The 15,120-nt window shown below is 42.5% G+C and overlaps 3 protein-coding genes and 1 pseudogene across 4 annotated transcripts; 3 read left to right on the top strand and 1 right to left on the bottom strand.

Moving 5' to 3' along the window:
* The window catches only part of LOC120427974 (uncharacterized), a 70,296-nt pseudogene extending 69,237 nt beyond the window's left edge, over positions 1-1,059 (top strand).
* A 357-nt stretch (positions 1,060-1,416) lies between these two features.
* LOC120427977 (puff-specific protein Bx42-like) lies at positions 1,417-2,618 on the bottom strand. 2 transcript variants are annotated; one of them, XR_005607019.2, is made up of 3 exons: positions 2,392-2,616; positions 2,080-2,342; positions 1,417-2,012 (listed from the first exon to the last, which is right to left on the bottom strand). XR_005607019.2 is itself a non-coding variant. In XM_039592933.2 (2 exons), the coding sequence occupies exons 1-2, from the start codon at positions 2,106-2,108 to the stop codon at positions 1,706-1,708; spliced, it is 336 nt and encodes a 111-aa protein (XP_039448867.1). In that variant the 5' UTR covers positions 2,109-2,618; the 3' UTR covers positions 1,417-1,705. The 2 variants fall into 2 exon arrangements, 1 of the variants encoding a protein (XP_039448867.1); XM_039592933.2 differs by having other exon boundaries at positions 2,080-2,618.
* An 8,534-nt stretch (positions 2,619-11,152) lies between these two features.
* LOC128093834 (uncharacterized) lies at positions 11,153-11,846 on the top strand. The gene is made up of 2 exons (XM_052711667.1): positions 11,153-11,753; positions 11,833-11,846. Exons 1-2 carry the CDS (start codon positions 11,156-11,158, stop codon positions 11,844-11,846), a joined length of 612 nt encoding a protein of 203 aa, XP_052567627.1. The 5' UTR covers positions 11,153-11,155.
* Positions 11,847-12,387: 541 nt separating this feature from the next.
* Positions 12,388-14,684, top strand: LOC120427973 (uncharacterized). Its single transcript, XM_039592930.2, has 2 exons — positions 12,388-14,333; positions 14,641-14,684. The coding sequence occupies exons 1-2, from the start codon at positions 12,389-12,391 to the stop codon at positions 14,682-14,684; spliced, it is 1,989 nt and encodes a 662-aa protein (XP_039448864.2). The 5' UTR covers position 12,388.
* The last annotated feature ends 436 nt before the right edge of the window (positions 14,685-15,120 follow it).

The following is a 15,120-nucleotide window of genomic DNA, read 5'->3' as shown; positions in this document are numbered from 1 at the left end:
AAATGAAGTGGGAATTCATTTTTATGGAAATGCAATTTTTTTGGCCTTTCGCAAGATCCAGACGAAAAAATCGACGACTACCTGAGGAAGCTGAAGGTTCTATCGAAGTCATGCCAGTTCGGAGCTCTGGAGAAAGAAATGCTGCGGTTCAAGATCGTCACATCGAACAAGTGGCCAAATCTCCGGACCAGGATGCTGGGCATGCAGGACCTGAAGGAAGATGCGGCCGTCGACATGTGCCGCGCAGAGGAACTCGTTGTAACCTACGGCCAGGTCGTAGGCCGGACGTGTGATGATGTCAAGAAGATCCGGAAGAAGAAGGAGTGCAAGTTCTGCGGCGATTGGCATGAATTTGAGAAAGGAGTCTGCCCTGCTTTTGGTAAGAGGTGTAACCACTGTGGCCGAAAGAACCATTTTGAAAGAGTGTGCAAGTCGGATCGGCGAAAACGATCAAAGAGCAAGCGGAACGTGCACAAGGTTCGAGATTCTCTGGAAGATCACAGTGAGGAGTCGGACAGCAACGAGTCGAGCAGCGGCAGTGAAGCAAGCGCAGTGATCGGCAAGATCGAGAACTCGCCAGAACTTGGAGGCCATGTGACGGCGGAGCTGGATTTCTACGTCGACGGTAAGTGGCAAACATGGACACTGGTGCAAACACAAGTCTCGTGGGTTACACTTGGGTAACAACGATGACCGGATGTGCCAGACCAAAGCTACTACCGTCCGACTGCCGCCTCAAAAACTTCAGTGGAGCAGAGATTCCTGTCCTCGGTGCGATCGTTGTCCCCTGTCGGCGCGAGGGCCGCAAATACAAGCTTCTTCTCCAGGTAGTGAATGGATCGCACATTCCCTTGCTATCAGCGAGAGTGTGCAAGATACTGAAGCTTGTACAGTTTTGCGACACCGTGTCTGAATCTTCGTCTCTGTGGGAAGAGCCAGTGTTGGAGATCAACCGAGTCCGTGCTTTTCGTCGTGGTGGCCAAGCGGAGAAACCATCAGCACCTGATTCAAGATCTGCCGTGTGTTGGTTGCCGAGCAAGATGCTGGCACCCAGCGTAGCCGCGTAAGGAACCCAGGAGTTGAACGCCCCATGCTCGAATTCGTCAGTTTTGAGCAGACAGCGAACGGGAGTCCTCGAGAGAGAAAAAGCTTTTATTTATTTATTTCCATCAAACCTTTAAAAATTTACAATTTACTTTTTGTTAGGAAAGGGAGGATGTTATATTATGTAACGGTTTTTATGAACATCCCCGCGTCACGCATTTCGTGGACGCTCCCCTTTAAATGTCATTCATCTTTCCTGTCTCTCTCTTTCTCAACCCCCTGGCACCACTGTAAATGGCTAGAACGTTTGACAGTCACCAAAACCTCGAAGAGCCCACGTAGTAGTATTAGTGAAGAGCCCACGTTCACTGAACAAAAATGACCCTTTTAAATCAAGTGTTCTACCCTTGATCTGACCCTGCTATACAGTGCACTTAAAAACCAATCGCAAAACACTTGAATTTTGGGCAACAAAATTAGCTGTCAATTCAATAGCAAAACACTTGAATTTGACGTGTTGTGTCACATGAAATACTATATTATATTTATTGGTTTTAAATGGCTTTTCTATCTTTAATCAATGCATGTTTGCATGTAATAGAAATGGATTTCGATTTGTTTTTATGTAAGGAAGATGTAGCGAAATGAAATGTTTTTTTTTTTATTTTCTATCAACATGGCGTGTACAAATTTTGTTATTTTTTTCTTCCTGGTCGGGATCGGTTTGTTCGCCACCACTACTTCCTGGGAGGTTTCTCAGCGTCGGCGAGTGAAGCACCGGTGCCGGCGGAGATGGAGGCCCCATGGGGAATCTTCTTGTTGATGCAGAACCGCGGTGGTTCGAATCAAACTGTGCCTTGACCAGTCGAATGACGCATATCATGGCCCCTGAGTTGAATGCATCCAAATCTTGTTTATCACTGGCACCGCCTACCTGGTACGGCATCTGCAGCTCTCTCGCATCCTTCCTGTGAATCATACAAAATACATCCAAAAATCAAAACAAAACCCAAAAAAAAATCTCTCCCCACTCACCAAATGGGTCCGGAAAGGAACCTTATCATCAAAGTTGGCTACTGCCCGGGAGACCAAGCCCTTCCGCTGGCCATACGGAGCCCGAGCCCGAGGACACAGCCTTATGGTGATGCTCATCTTCGCGGTCACAAACCGGGCAGGCAATTTTCTGGACTGGAACATGGCGGCAGCGAACTCAAGCGGTCTGCGAAAAACGAACACACCGGACCTCCAAAACTTTCAAATGAGGAAACGAAGCAAATTCCGACGAAGCTGTCACGAAACTGGATTTCAAATCAAAACAAGATCAATTTCAAGTGTTTTGCTCATTACTTTGAATAGTTCAGCACAGTGGGGAAAATTCATGAGCAAAACACTTGAAAAGTTTGAGCCACCCAAATGAAAATAAGGTGTCAAAAAATACCAAAAAGTCAATCGCTAAAACACTTGAATTTAATAATGGATTGGATTGAAATTTAAACACAAACAAATTAGATCTAAGATGCGGATTAATTGAATCATTCAAGTGTTTGGGCACTTGGAAAAAAAGGGTGGCGTATTTTCAGTGTTGTTTATCGTGGGCTCTTCACTAATACTACTGCGTGGGCTCTGTGAGTGTAGCAGTATTGGTGTTGTCTGTTTGTTTACACCAAATTTTCAAGAAACATCTCTTTTTGTGTGTGCAAGTCCGGATTTCGAATCAGCTTTTAACAGTGTCCGGGATTCGAAGTACAACAAAAAAACGGAATCGACGTAACACCTTATAATGTGGCCCACTTAAACCTTGCGGTTTCGTCAACGGATCCACAGGCGTGTATCGTTCTTTTTGCGACAAGACTCCGCCTCCCGGGTCTGCTAAGTGTGAAGGTATGGGCACGGAGAGAGGGCACCGAATACCTATATTAACACTTAGCATTTTTGCGTCCGCCTCTGGATTGTGAGTCCAGTGCGCGGTCCGATTGATCCACACAGGCAGACGCGAAGCACAAAAAGTCATTTTAATTTTCAAACTCGGATGAAAAATTGTTAGTAAAGACATATTTTGCATGCATTCTCATAAAACTGACTGTTTATACTAAATCCTGATGATATTTCTACATTTCCAACTTATTACATGATTTTTTGACAGCTATAACAAAAATAATATGGTACTAAGTGTCCGGATTTCGAATCATAACGTTATCAACATCACCCCATTTTAAGGTAATTTTGTGGGGTAAGGGGAACAAAAACTTGAAATTAAATTTCCATTAGACTTTGTCCTGGAAAAAGGCTTACAAGCAGGATATCGTTACTAATAAAATTACAATTTCTACTTTTAAACAACTTATATAAAAAATTTCAACTTTTTGCAAAGTTTTTGTACAGTTAGATGAGATATTTTTCAAAGTTTTTAATTAAGTATCGCATTATTTTGATACACATCCAGCCCAGTCCATGAAACTAAACTTTCTGTTTACATTTCCAATCTGTTTTCAAAAGAAAAACTGATCGATCGAATGTCGGCGCATGCGTTTCGCAGTCCCTCTCTCTTTTAGATTTTCCACTTCCCCTCAACAGAAATGGGGGAAAACTCGACACCCACCTGTTGAATGTTTTTCCCACGCTCGCTGTTTTTCCACCCAAAGTTCATTGAACTTGGGGCCAGACAATTTTCAATGGCTCTAATGCAACTTTAAAATTTGAACCCTAAAAACAAGATGAGTTTTTTCACCCACCCCTCTGCTGGAAAACCTTTCTGCCGGAAGCTGTTGCTCGGGAAAAAGTAGTGGAATTTCCCAACCAAACCAAGGAAAATTCAACCGACCTGTTCCCGCGCCGGAACAGGGGACAAGGAATCTGCCACGGAAAAACGGAAAACCCTGGCAGAAAAAGAGAGAGAGAGAGAGCGAGCGAGGGTTCGATTTCGTCTAGGAGGGTGACGAACGATCAATAAATTAACCCCTCTCTCTGGTAATTCCTTTTTCCTTTTCCAGTGACATTGAGAAGGGGTGAAATGGATGCGCGGTCATACCATCGATCGTAATTCCCCTTAATTTGTCTACGGCTTGGCGATTGTTGCACCCTCTCGACTTTTTTTTTTGTAAAAGTGTGGCAGACTTGTGTGGACAATTTTGACTGCGCTTGGATGGGGTCCTAAAATCCATCGGAACGATTATTGAGAACCTTTACTATTCAAAAAACATCCCGACTTTTTAATTTTATTTAGTTTTTTACGTTAGTTTTTTACGTTAGTTTTTAGTTTTTAGTTTTTAGTTTTTAGTTTTTAGTATTTAGTTTTTAGTTTTTAGTTTTTAGTTTTTAGTTTTTAGTTTTTAGAAACTAGTTTTTCGATTATCGATTATAGCACAATTTTAGATACGTTATATAGTAATAATCGTACAGATGTAATAACGAAAATAAAGTATTTTCTGAATCTAAACGATATTTAATACTAAAAAACTAAAAACTACAAACTAAAAACTAAAAACTAAAAACTAAAAACTAAAAACTAAAAACTAAAAACTAAAAACTAAAAAACTAAAAACTAAAAACTAAAAAACTAAAAACTAAAAACTAAAAACTAAAAACTAAAAACTAAAAACTAAAAACTAAAAACTAAAAACTAAAAACTAAAAACTAAAAACTAAAAACTAAAAACTAAAAACTAAAAACTAAAAACTAAAAACTAAAAACTAAAAACTAAAAACTAAAAACTAAAAACTAAAAACTAAAAACTAAAAACTAAAAACTAAAAACTAAAAACTAAAAAACTAAAAACTAAAAACTAAAAACTAAAAAACTAAAAACTAAAAACTAAAAACTAAAAACTAAAAACTAAAAACTAAAAACTAAAAACTAAAAACTAAAAACTAAAAACTAAAAACTAAAAACTAAAAACTAAAAACTAAAAACTAAAAACTAAAAACTAAAAACTAAAAACTAAAAACTAAAAACTAAAAACTAAAAACTAAAAACTAAAAACTAAAAACTAAAAACTAAAAACTAAAAACTAAAAACTAAAAACTAAAAACTAAAAACTAAAAACTAAAAACTAAAAAAAACTAAAAACTAAAAACTAAAAACTAAAAAACTAAAAACTAAAAACTAAAAACTAAAAACTAAAAACTAAAAACTAAAAACTAAAAACTAAAAACTAAAAACTAAAAACTAAAAACTAAAATCGTCCCCCCCAAAACTGCAGCAGACACCTCCCACCCACCACCCACAACCGACCCCAAAAGAATTCCCCCTGCAAGTACGCAACATTAGCGATCAATAAATCTGTCTGGCACAACAAAAACAAGCATTTTGGTTTCGATTGGAAGTAGGTAGGTAGAATTGAATTGAAAAAAAAAAAGATCCGTTAAGGGGTCGATTACACATTGTAGGGGAGGGTGCGAGAGCATGTTAAACTATGTAGAGACAGAATTCGATTTTTTTTGTTGTTTGGGTTGTATTTCACCAATCTATTTCGGATGCAGACGCTAATAGCTCCTGGAAAATGTTGAATCCTGTTCCGAAGGAATCCGACTATCGGAAAAATACATCCGCTTTGATGTGATGATTGAACGAGATGGATTCGATTGCAATTGCAGCAGAAGAATGTTAAGGTTCAATATTCCTTATATTAAGGGAATATCGAAACAGTCAAAATGAAAATAAAAAAACGGTCAGTAAAGTGCTAAAATTAAGAACCTATAAACTTCAGATTTATTGGACAATTCGTCGAGGGCTTAGCGACTTTTTTTTGTATGGAATTTTATTCGCAAATTTTGTCTCTCGACCATAGTTTTAAGTTTTTAGTTTTTAGCTAAATTCACTTCCACACTTATGTCAAATGAGAGCCCACACGAAAACAACTGTTGTCAAAAGGTTGCCTAACTAATCATTTTTTTGAATTTTAATTTCCATGATATTGCAATTGCAATACGGGAGATACGGGATGACCTTTTAAAAAAATCCTTATCAATTAAAATCCATTTTTGACCTCAAAGCAATCTGCATTAGACTATGGCAAACAAACAAATGCAAATGGCTCTCAGTCGCCAGCCAGCGACAAGTTAAGACGTGTTTTGCTCGTGTTGTCATCTCGCGTGCTTGGAAGATTTTGACAGATGGAGGTGGAGGAATCTTCCGAGGAGGAAGATTTTCGTCCCGTCCGCGGGAATCGGAAGCGGAAGAAGTTCAGCGAGGTCACTGGAATCGGCATCGAAGGAGAAAAAGTTGAGAAGACCCTGCTCAACAACAACAAGTTCAGCCCGCTAGCGGATAACAAAAACAACAAAAATGCCAGCCCAGCAGGACGAGGGGACGCCCCGGCGGTTCCACCACCCGGCCAGTCGGCAGGTAAACAAAAGCAACCACCTTTGGTGGTGAAGAACACCACGGATTTTTACAAGCTCGTGGCGATAGTGGAAAGTTGTAAATTAGGTTTCAAACCGATTTAAAAACTAACCCGATTTGGAACCAAGGTGGCCTGCTTCTCTGTCAAAGATTTTGACAAGTTGCAAGAGCTACTCAAGAAGAAGAAAGTGGAATTCTACACCCACGGTCGGCGGAGCGAACGAAATCATCGGGTGGTTCTTCGTGGTTTTCCTGATGAACTGAAACCGGACGAGGTCAAGTACCTTCTGAAGAGGGATCTCAAGCTGGACGCGCTGGAGGTGCATATCATCAAGCGGAAGGAAAAGTCCACCGTGGACGAATCTCCGTACATTGTGGTCTTCCGCAAGGGATAAACCAATCTGAAGAAGCTCTCTGCAATGAAAGTTGCGGCAAGCACTATCATCCGGTGGGAGGCCTACCGGCAGGGTTGCCACAAATACAGATTTATCTGTATTTTACAGATTTTTGAGGTGATGAGGTCATACAGAATCTGTATATAAAGAAATACAGATTTTAAGAAAAACATACAGATATACAGATTTTCCCGATTTTTTATTAAAATTAAATAATTTTAATTCTTTAAATATTTTTTTTCAATTGTTGGATGAGCCCAAACCTTAAATTTTAGATTTTATAGCATTTTTATGCATTAAAAAACAATTAAGAATAATTTGTTTTTTGAAAAATTGTTTAAAAATGTCAATACAGATTCCAAATACAGATTTTCATCCCCCTGATACAGTTATACAGATTTTTGACCCTCAAAAATACAGAATCAAATGTGGCAACCCTGCCTACCGGATCAAGCGGCCGAACGTGACCCAGTGCAGGAAGTGCTTGCAGCTGGGTCATGGAACCAGGAACTGTCACCTGAAAGGCAGGTGTAACAACTGTGGGGGTCCCCACAAGACGGACGAGTGCAAAGTCCAAGAAGCCGAGCCGAAGCGGTGTGCCAACTGCTCTGGAGCCCACGAAGCCACGGACCGCAGCTGCCCTAAGCGTGCGGACTTCATCCGGAGGCGCCAGCAGGCGTCGAAACCGAAACCGCCGGCAAGGAAGGCGGAGATGCAGAGTCCAGCAGTTCCGGCGTTTACGCCGGCGGAGTTCCCTCCGCTGCGGGCGCAGTTCCGGACGGAAAATCTAAGGATCGCCCTCGTCCCGCAGGAAGCAGCCAAGGTGGCCCCCGAGACGGTGGAGCCATGGAGAAGGAAGCCGAGGAGGTACTCTACAGTTCGGCTGAGCTGTGGGGGATTTTCTCCGAGTACATCGGCAGGTTCCAGACCTGCAAGACCCGCTTGGACCAAGTAACCCTCGTCAGTTACATGATCTCCAAGTATGGAATTTAAGGAGTTTTTTTTTTGTCACTATATATTGTTTTACTGATCCTCGGTCCCAACCTGGTCACAGCACCTAAAAGGACCTAATAAAAATAAGTTAAAAAAAACAAATGCAAATAAAAATACTAAAAATGAAACAAGAAAGACATAAAACAAGAAAGGTGCAATTTTGTGTAAAACAAAATATGCTCAACATTACCTCCTGAATACGGGAAACATAAAAAATTTCAAAAATAACATTAAATTAAAAATTTGTTCGTTAAAGGGGTAAATCGTCAGGTTAATCCTATTTGAGCAGCAATAATTGGGTCCTAAAATTCTGGAGTTTTTTTGAAAAGGTCTAATAAACCAAATTTCCAGTTTTGGCTTTTTGGGTGTTTTTAGAACCGCCTTGAGTCAGGGGATATTGAAAAACACCCAAAAAGCAAAAACTGAACATTTGGTTTATTGTTCCTTTTCAAAAAAACTCCAGAATTAAGCTTGAATTTGGGATATTATTGTTCACAACGATAAAGCTTAATTTTCCGAGTACAATGACCCTTTGAACGACCCTTCTTGACAGAAAATGTCATACTTGACAGCTCGTTCCAAGTGGACCATAGTTGATCCATCGAAAAAATGTTGTCTTCCCGCATAGTCATGAACTATATAACTACTTTATGACAAATAGTTACTCAACTATTTATCAAATGGTCTCTACTATTCATTAAATTGTAACCCAACTATATATGTACGATATATCAAACCATTAATTCCATTCCCAAAATAGATTTGGTCGATTTTACTATATGAGAAATTAGTTGTTAGGCAGAAAACTATATGAGGTTTTCATACATATGTAAATATTTTTATAAACTTGGATTTTACGTCAAATAGTCATTGCCCAAAAAATTGACTATTCCCTATATAGTTTCTGAAAAACTACTTTACCGACACTACTTTGCCGACACTTTAAAAAAGACCGCAAAAATGAACCCTACAATTGTTGTGATAACTACTTCGGATATAATCAAATTTGATTTTTAAGTTCTATCGATAGTTGGTGAATGTTTACCGCCATTATATGTGATGTTATTTACGTTGCTGCCGAACTGCTGCCGCCTTATCCGATTGATCTATATCTGTTGGTGGTTTTTCAGTGGTTTTGGTGACATGTTGTGTTAGAAGGGAGCAAGCTCGGGGGCAAGTATTTTTCGATAAGTCCAAGTAGTCCAAACAATTGACTCATTTTATAGTGAACAGTAATAGTCCACCATGTAGTACACATATTTTTGGTGTATGGTGTAACCAGTGGGTGTGTAGTGAGTGAATTCCAGTGACACAGGGGCAGGTTAGCGAGTGTGTTCGTTGAGAGTGAGACGATTCGGTTTGTGTCACCCACGGAGAGCGAGCGCGACCACCCCGTATGAGATCGCCAATGAGATGGAGTAACGCCGCTAGCCACCACCAGCGGGCCGAAGAACATCGCAAGGATGGTAGCGGTGGCGAAAAGGATGATGATGATGATGGGGCGAAATATGGGACTTCGCCGGATCGGAGGTTCGCGGTTCCATGTCCTGCCGTAGATCGGCCATTTGCCCGGTGTATCGGAAAGTGTACGCGTCGTACAGATCGCGAAGAAAGCCGTCCGAGCTACGCTTAAAGCTCCGCGGCGTGATTAAGTGAAGTGCCGCGACTCACCAAGGAGAAGGACTTCACGGAGGACACGGAAAGACCGTGCAAGACACCCCAGGACATCCAGGTAAACCCGCGAACCCGTCAATAACCCTGATCCGTGCCCCGAAACCAACGCCCAGTGTAACCGCCATCTTGTTCCCCCATCTCATCACAGGACCCCGTAGTTTTAGCTACAAAAGCTGGCATCCGCGACTCGGATCTCCCGGATCAGCCCGTGGCTCGCCCGTGGTTTTCCCCAACCCGTCCACCGTGCACAATCGGTGTCGACCAGCGACCAGCCGCTCAAAGCTGAGCCGCGTGAGTCCTCCATCTGGGAACCACGAGCCACAACGAGAGGAACCAGCCAGTTCCGAAGACCTGCCTTATACCATCAAACCCTGCGCCGGAAACCGGGCAAGACCAGCGGTACCTTCGGGGACAGCTGAAGCTCGAGTCCATCAACACACTCGAGGACGCGCAGAGGGCAGGCAAACGAGGGTCCAGCGAAGGCTGCAGCAGCATCAACCCGTGCGTCGGAACGTCGACGGCCACGACAAGCCACCCCAGGCCAGCGAGCAGCGCGAGCAGGCCGAGGTCGGAGACAGCGATCGCGTCAGCAGATCCAGCAGCAGCGGCAGCAGAAGCTGAGGGGCCCCGAGCAGCAGGTCCGCCCACGGACAAACAAGAAAGAAAGTGTCAAGGTAGGAGACAGACAATAAGGAAGTGGGTTAGGACAGGAGGGAGAAGGTCAGGTTTAGGAGGAAGCCGTGACGAATAAACGTGACAATTTTGACGAGTAAACCGAGGAGTTTAGCTCAAGACGAACACCAGTGTTTTCCTGCCTCGTGAGCATAATTTATGCCGACCCTGAGGTTCAAAGAGGGAGTTATTTGGACCACCCACTCACCCCATTGAGTTTTATGTTTCGATCCCCTTGCCTTGTAGCATTTATTAACTAAGTGGGTCACCCTAGTAGACCCGAAAGTTATACTTTGGCGCCCAACTTAAAAGTCAGTTTATGCTACTTGTGCAGGATACACGTTTTACTTCAATAAGGTGTTCGCCGAGGTCTCTGGGAAAACGCCCTGTTTCGTACCCAGTGCACTCTACCAATTTCACAAGTCACACTTGCACGGCTGTTTTTGACCGAATTTACCTGACGAATAAATTTGCATTTGAGGGGTCTTGGAGTTCTGTCAATGATAGTGAGAGACTGCCAACAGAGAAGAGGTTCAACTTAAAAAGATCAATTGTCGGAAAATTTAGTATACTAACAGTAAATTCAACAAAAATCCGGAACATTTCTTCATCTGTGCACTGCAGTCATCTTTTCATCTCAACCAAATAAAACACCGAGCAGAAAAAGTCATTTATTGATCCATTGATGATCATTAGTCTCATTCACAATTGAGTGATTGATTGATATAAAAACTGTGATTCTTAATTAGCTTTTACGAGCGTGAACAAATTTTAGGTTTTTCAATTATTTGCAATCTGCAGCAGGCAGATCAATTTTGCATTCTAGGAAGTGCGTGAACAAATTCTATTCTAAAAGAGCAATTTACAATTTGTGACTGAGCAAATTTCTAGTTACATTTTCCAATTATCTCATTTTTGCGCTTGATCAAAACCTAGGTGCACTTATTTTAAATTTTACGACGTTTATTTGTGTCGTTTGATTTTTGTTATTTATTTCTTTTAAATTTCTAATTTTCTTTGATTTTCCTTAATCTGCCATGGATTTAAACCAACTAATTGCACTGTATCATGGGATGGACACAGCTCACTTGACCATTGATGAGCTGGACCATGAACTGAGGACACGTAGCATGAATGATGCGGCTTCGCGTAGTCGAAAGGAGCAAGCATTACGCGTTCGTCTGAAAGAAGAAAAAAGTATGTTAAATGTTGAGTTTCGGTTTGTCAGTGTATCAGTTGATGAAGAGTTAGCGGTTTGTGATGATAAGTTGAGCTGGATTGAACGACATCTGGAGACTAGTAGATCACAACGAGCTCCCGCTCAGGTTTACAAAACGAGACTGGTTCATTTCCTATTCCGGTTGATGCGTATCAAAGGGAGAGTCTCCGATGAGAGGAAATTGACCAACATAGCGACACTCGCGAGAGTATGTATGGAGTTACTCAATACATATTACTCGCTCACTTCTCACCTTCCAGTAGTTAGAGCAGCTGAGTTGGCTTTGGTCAATGAAAGCTTAACAAAATTGCTGAGAGATGAAGTGGTGATTGAAGAAGGACAGATAGAGAAAGAGAATGAGAAAGGTACTGGTGATGGTAACAAGGTGCAACATAATGCTATTCTCGATTTCATTGGTAGGTTTTCAAACGAGCACTTACAATGAACTCAAATTGATGAGCGATGAACTCAAATGCATGTAAAAGTCACAAACAGGAATTAGAGAGTAGGAAATAGGACGCGAATGTCAAGAAAATGAAGGAATTCGACGATAATTGGGAGAGAATTGAGCGAAAAGAGACCGGAAATGGTAACTTTTCTCTCAATTCTGTCTGTTTTTGCATGAGCGATGAACTTTTTGACCGAACGATAAACATTTTGCTTCGTGCTTGTTTGAAAAGATCTGAGTGAAAAGGATAATACGAAGGAGAGGCTTCTTGCTACAAACAAGGAACTCATTACCGTAGTACACCAATTGATGAATCAAATTCAGATCCTGGAGGCAACCCAGAAGGAGAAGGACAAGCCTTGCAAATCCACCAACAATATCCAGATCGCGGAGAGAGTTACCAAGAACTCAGGAGACGGAAAGCCAAATCCGAATGATTTTTTGGATTGGGTAAAACAAAAGGGTAGCGTAGAAACGAGTTTGAATGAATCGGAAGGTACAGAAAGCAACGACAAACCAAACGTGAATGGAGCGTCAAAACACGGTGGATTGACGGTAAAAAAACGTTTGCCGGTTCACAAGTGGGCAATTCATTACGATGGTATGGATAACGGACGAAAGCTGAATGAATTCTTAAAGGAAGTTGAGTTCAACGCGCGTTCGGAACACTTTTCCGAGGATGAACTGTTTCTGAGTGCTCACCACCTGTTCACTCATAAGGCACGTGCGTGGTTTATGGAGGTGAATGGAAACAACGAATTGGGTTCTTGGAGGAAATTAGTAGAGGAGTTGAAAGCAGAGTTCTTACCTGTCGACATGGATTATGTTTACGAGCGTCAAGCCAGCAACCGTAAACAAGGTGCTAGAGAGAAGTTCCAGGACTTTTACTTGGACATGGTCCGGATCTTCAGGAATATGTCGAGTCCTTGGGATGATAAGCGGAAGTTCGAGGTGCTTTTCCGAAACACGCGTGAGGAGTGCCAAATCGCCATGCTTGCCGCTAACATCTCCGACATTCCTAAAATGAAAGAGTTTTGTAAGAAGTTTGACGCTATAAACGGGAACATGTTTCGACAGAGGAAGGAGAGGTTTTCCTCAAATTCAGTGAGGATTGACGAGATTAAAGAACAACAACAACATTTCCACAACAGTAAAAACAACAGACAGTTTTTCCAGCAGAAGCAGAACAATTCTGGTGGAATCCGACACCAGAACCGGAACCAGGACAAACCGAAACAAGAGACACAGAAGCGTGAGCAGAACGAAAGCTCACAAGAAAGCAGAGAGCATCAGAATCGTGAGGAACCAAGGAGGGAGTACAGACCGGAACAGGAAACTAAACAAACACAACGGAGTTCAGCATCGGTGTTAAGCGGAATCAAAGCCTTGCAGCGGATTGTGAATGCTTACATTCCTGTGAAGCGGGGTGTTTGCTATAATTGCCACGAGCCAGGCCATGGTTTTGCTGATTGTCCGATGGAGCTGAATCTCTTTTGCGAGCGTTGCAGTTTTCCAGGTTTCGAAACCGGAAGTTGTCCGTTTTGTGAGTCAAAACCAAAACGGGACTGCTCAGTAAGACGAAGCAGGCGGAAACAGATTCCACCTGAACCTCACGATTCCAGCGAGGAGAATCCAGCAGAAATTTTAGATCAGCTCGGCTATTCACGGGTTAGAAGAGAAGTTGCGGGGGAGTCTGAGATTGCATCGATGCTCATCACCCTCAGTAACGACTCTAGGCCGTTTGTGAAGGTTGACATGATGGGAATTTCTGTAATTGGATTGCTCGACAGCGGAGCACAACGAACAGTTATCGGAGGGAGAAAACTGATGAAGGATTTACAACTTAAACTTAAACCCACAACTACAACCCTGAAGACAGCAGCAGGACAAGATTTGGAAGTGCTAGGAAGTACAGACATTCCAATAACGTTCAACGGAGTTACGAGGATTCTACCGGTCCTAGTCGCACCGAAGCTGGCACGGAGATGTATCTTGGGATATGATTTCTGGCAGCGATTCGGAATTAGGCCAAGCACGTACGAGTTCGTCGATGCGATCGACGAAACGGAAGAAGTCAACGTAGAAGAGGAAGAACATTTCAGTGAAGAGCAGTTACAGCAGTTGGAGGAGGTCAAGAAGTTGTTTTTAGTTGCACGTCCAGGAAGTTTTGGCAAAACGGATCTGATCGAGCATAAGATCGAGATCAAGGAGGAGTTTCGGGGAGCGGATCCTGTGAGGAAGAACCCGTATCCTTGGAGTCCGGAAATACAAGGGAAAATTCATCGAGCTGTGGACGCCATGCTGGAGAACAACATTATTGAACCGTCCGACTCTGACTGGGCTTTATCGGTGGTACCGGTGAAGAAGAGAGACAGCGAAGACGTCAGGCTGTGCCTAGACGCCCGGAAGCTGAATGAGCGAACCAAGAGGGATGCATATCCTCTCCCCCATCAAAACAGGATTTTAAGCCATTTAGGTCCATTTAAATATCTGTCAACGATCGACTTGAGTCAAGCTTTTCTGCAGGTGCCCCTGAATGAGGATTCGCGTAAGTTTACTGCGTTCTCCATTCCAGGAAAAGGCCTGTTTCAGTTCACTCGCTTGCCGTTTGGACTGATCAATAGCCCGGCAACCCTCAGCAAGCTAATGGATCGAGTTTTAGGTCATGGTGCACTTGAACCTTCCATTTTTGTGTACCTTGACGACATCGTTGTGGCAAGTCATTCTTTCGACGACCACATACACAAGTTACAAGATCTTGCGAGACGGCTTTCACAAGCAAATTTGTATATTAATTATGAAAAGTCCAATTTCTGTTGTCCTGAACTACCGTATCTCGGATATATTTTGTCCAGAGATGGACTCAGGCCTAACCCAGATCGAGTTCAAGCGATTCTAGGGTATCAGGTCCCAAATTCGATACGGGCTTTGAGGCGATTCCTCGGTATGATAAATTATTACCGCAGGTTTATCGAGAACTTTTCTGAAATAACTGCTGCTCTCACAAACTTACTTAAAAATAAGCCTAAGAGGGTGCAGTGGACTAAGGAAGCAGATGAGGCTTTTCAGGTCATCAAGGAGCGTTTGATTTCCGCGCCCGTGATGGCCAACCCGGACTTTAGCGTCCCGTTCTGCGTGCAGACCGACGCTAGCGATTCCGCTCTCGCAGGAGTTCTAACGCAAGTTCACGATGAGGTAGAGAAGGTTATCGCATATCACTCGGAGAAACTGAATGGAGCCGAGCTCAATTACCATGCCGCCGAGAAGGAGGGATTGGCCGCGCTCCGGTGCATTGAGAAGTTCCGTGGTTACATCGAGGGAACCCATTTCACACT

Source organism: Culex pipiens, chromosome 1 (assembly GCF_016801865.2).
Source record: "Culex pipiens pallens isolate TS chromosome 1, TS_CPP_V2, whole genome shotgun sequence".
Taxonomy (NCBI): domain Eukaryota; kingdom Metazoa; phylum Arthropoda; class Insecta; order Diptera; family Culicidae; genus Culex; species Culex pipiens.
This window is presented reverse-complemented; position numbering and strand designations above follow the sequence as displayed.

Excerpts from the sequence above, each read along its gene's own strand:
- LOC120427977 (XM_039592933.2), bottom strand. The coding sequence starts at position 2,108 with ATGATAAGGTTCCTTTCCGGACCCATTTG. Across the intron at positions 2,013-2,079 it reads TTCCTTTCCGGACCCATTTG|GAAGGATGCGAGAGAGCTGC; the intron begins GTGAGTGGGGAG and ends TATGATTCACAG.
- LOC128093834 (XM_052711667.1), top strand. The coding sequence starts at position 11,156 with ATGGATTTAAACCAACTAATTGCACTGTATCATGGGATGGACACAGCT.
- LOC120427973 (XM_039592930.2), top strand. The coding sequence starts at position 12,389 with ATGGATAACGGACGAAAGCTGAATGAATTCTTAAAGGAAGTTGAGTTC. Across the intron at positions 14,334-14,640 it reads GCCCCTGAATGAGGATTCGC|AGATGGACTCAGGCCTAACC; the intron begins GTAAGTTTACTG and ends TATTTTGTCCAG.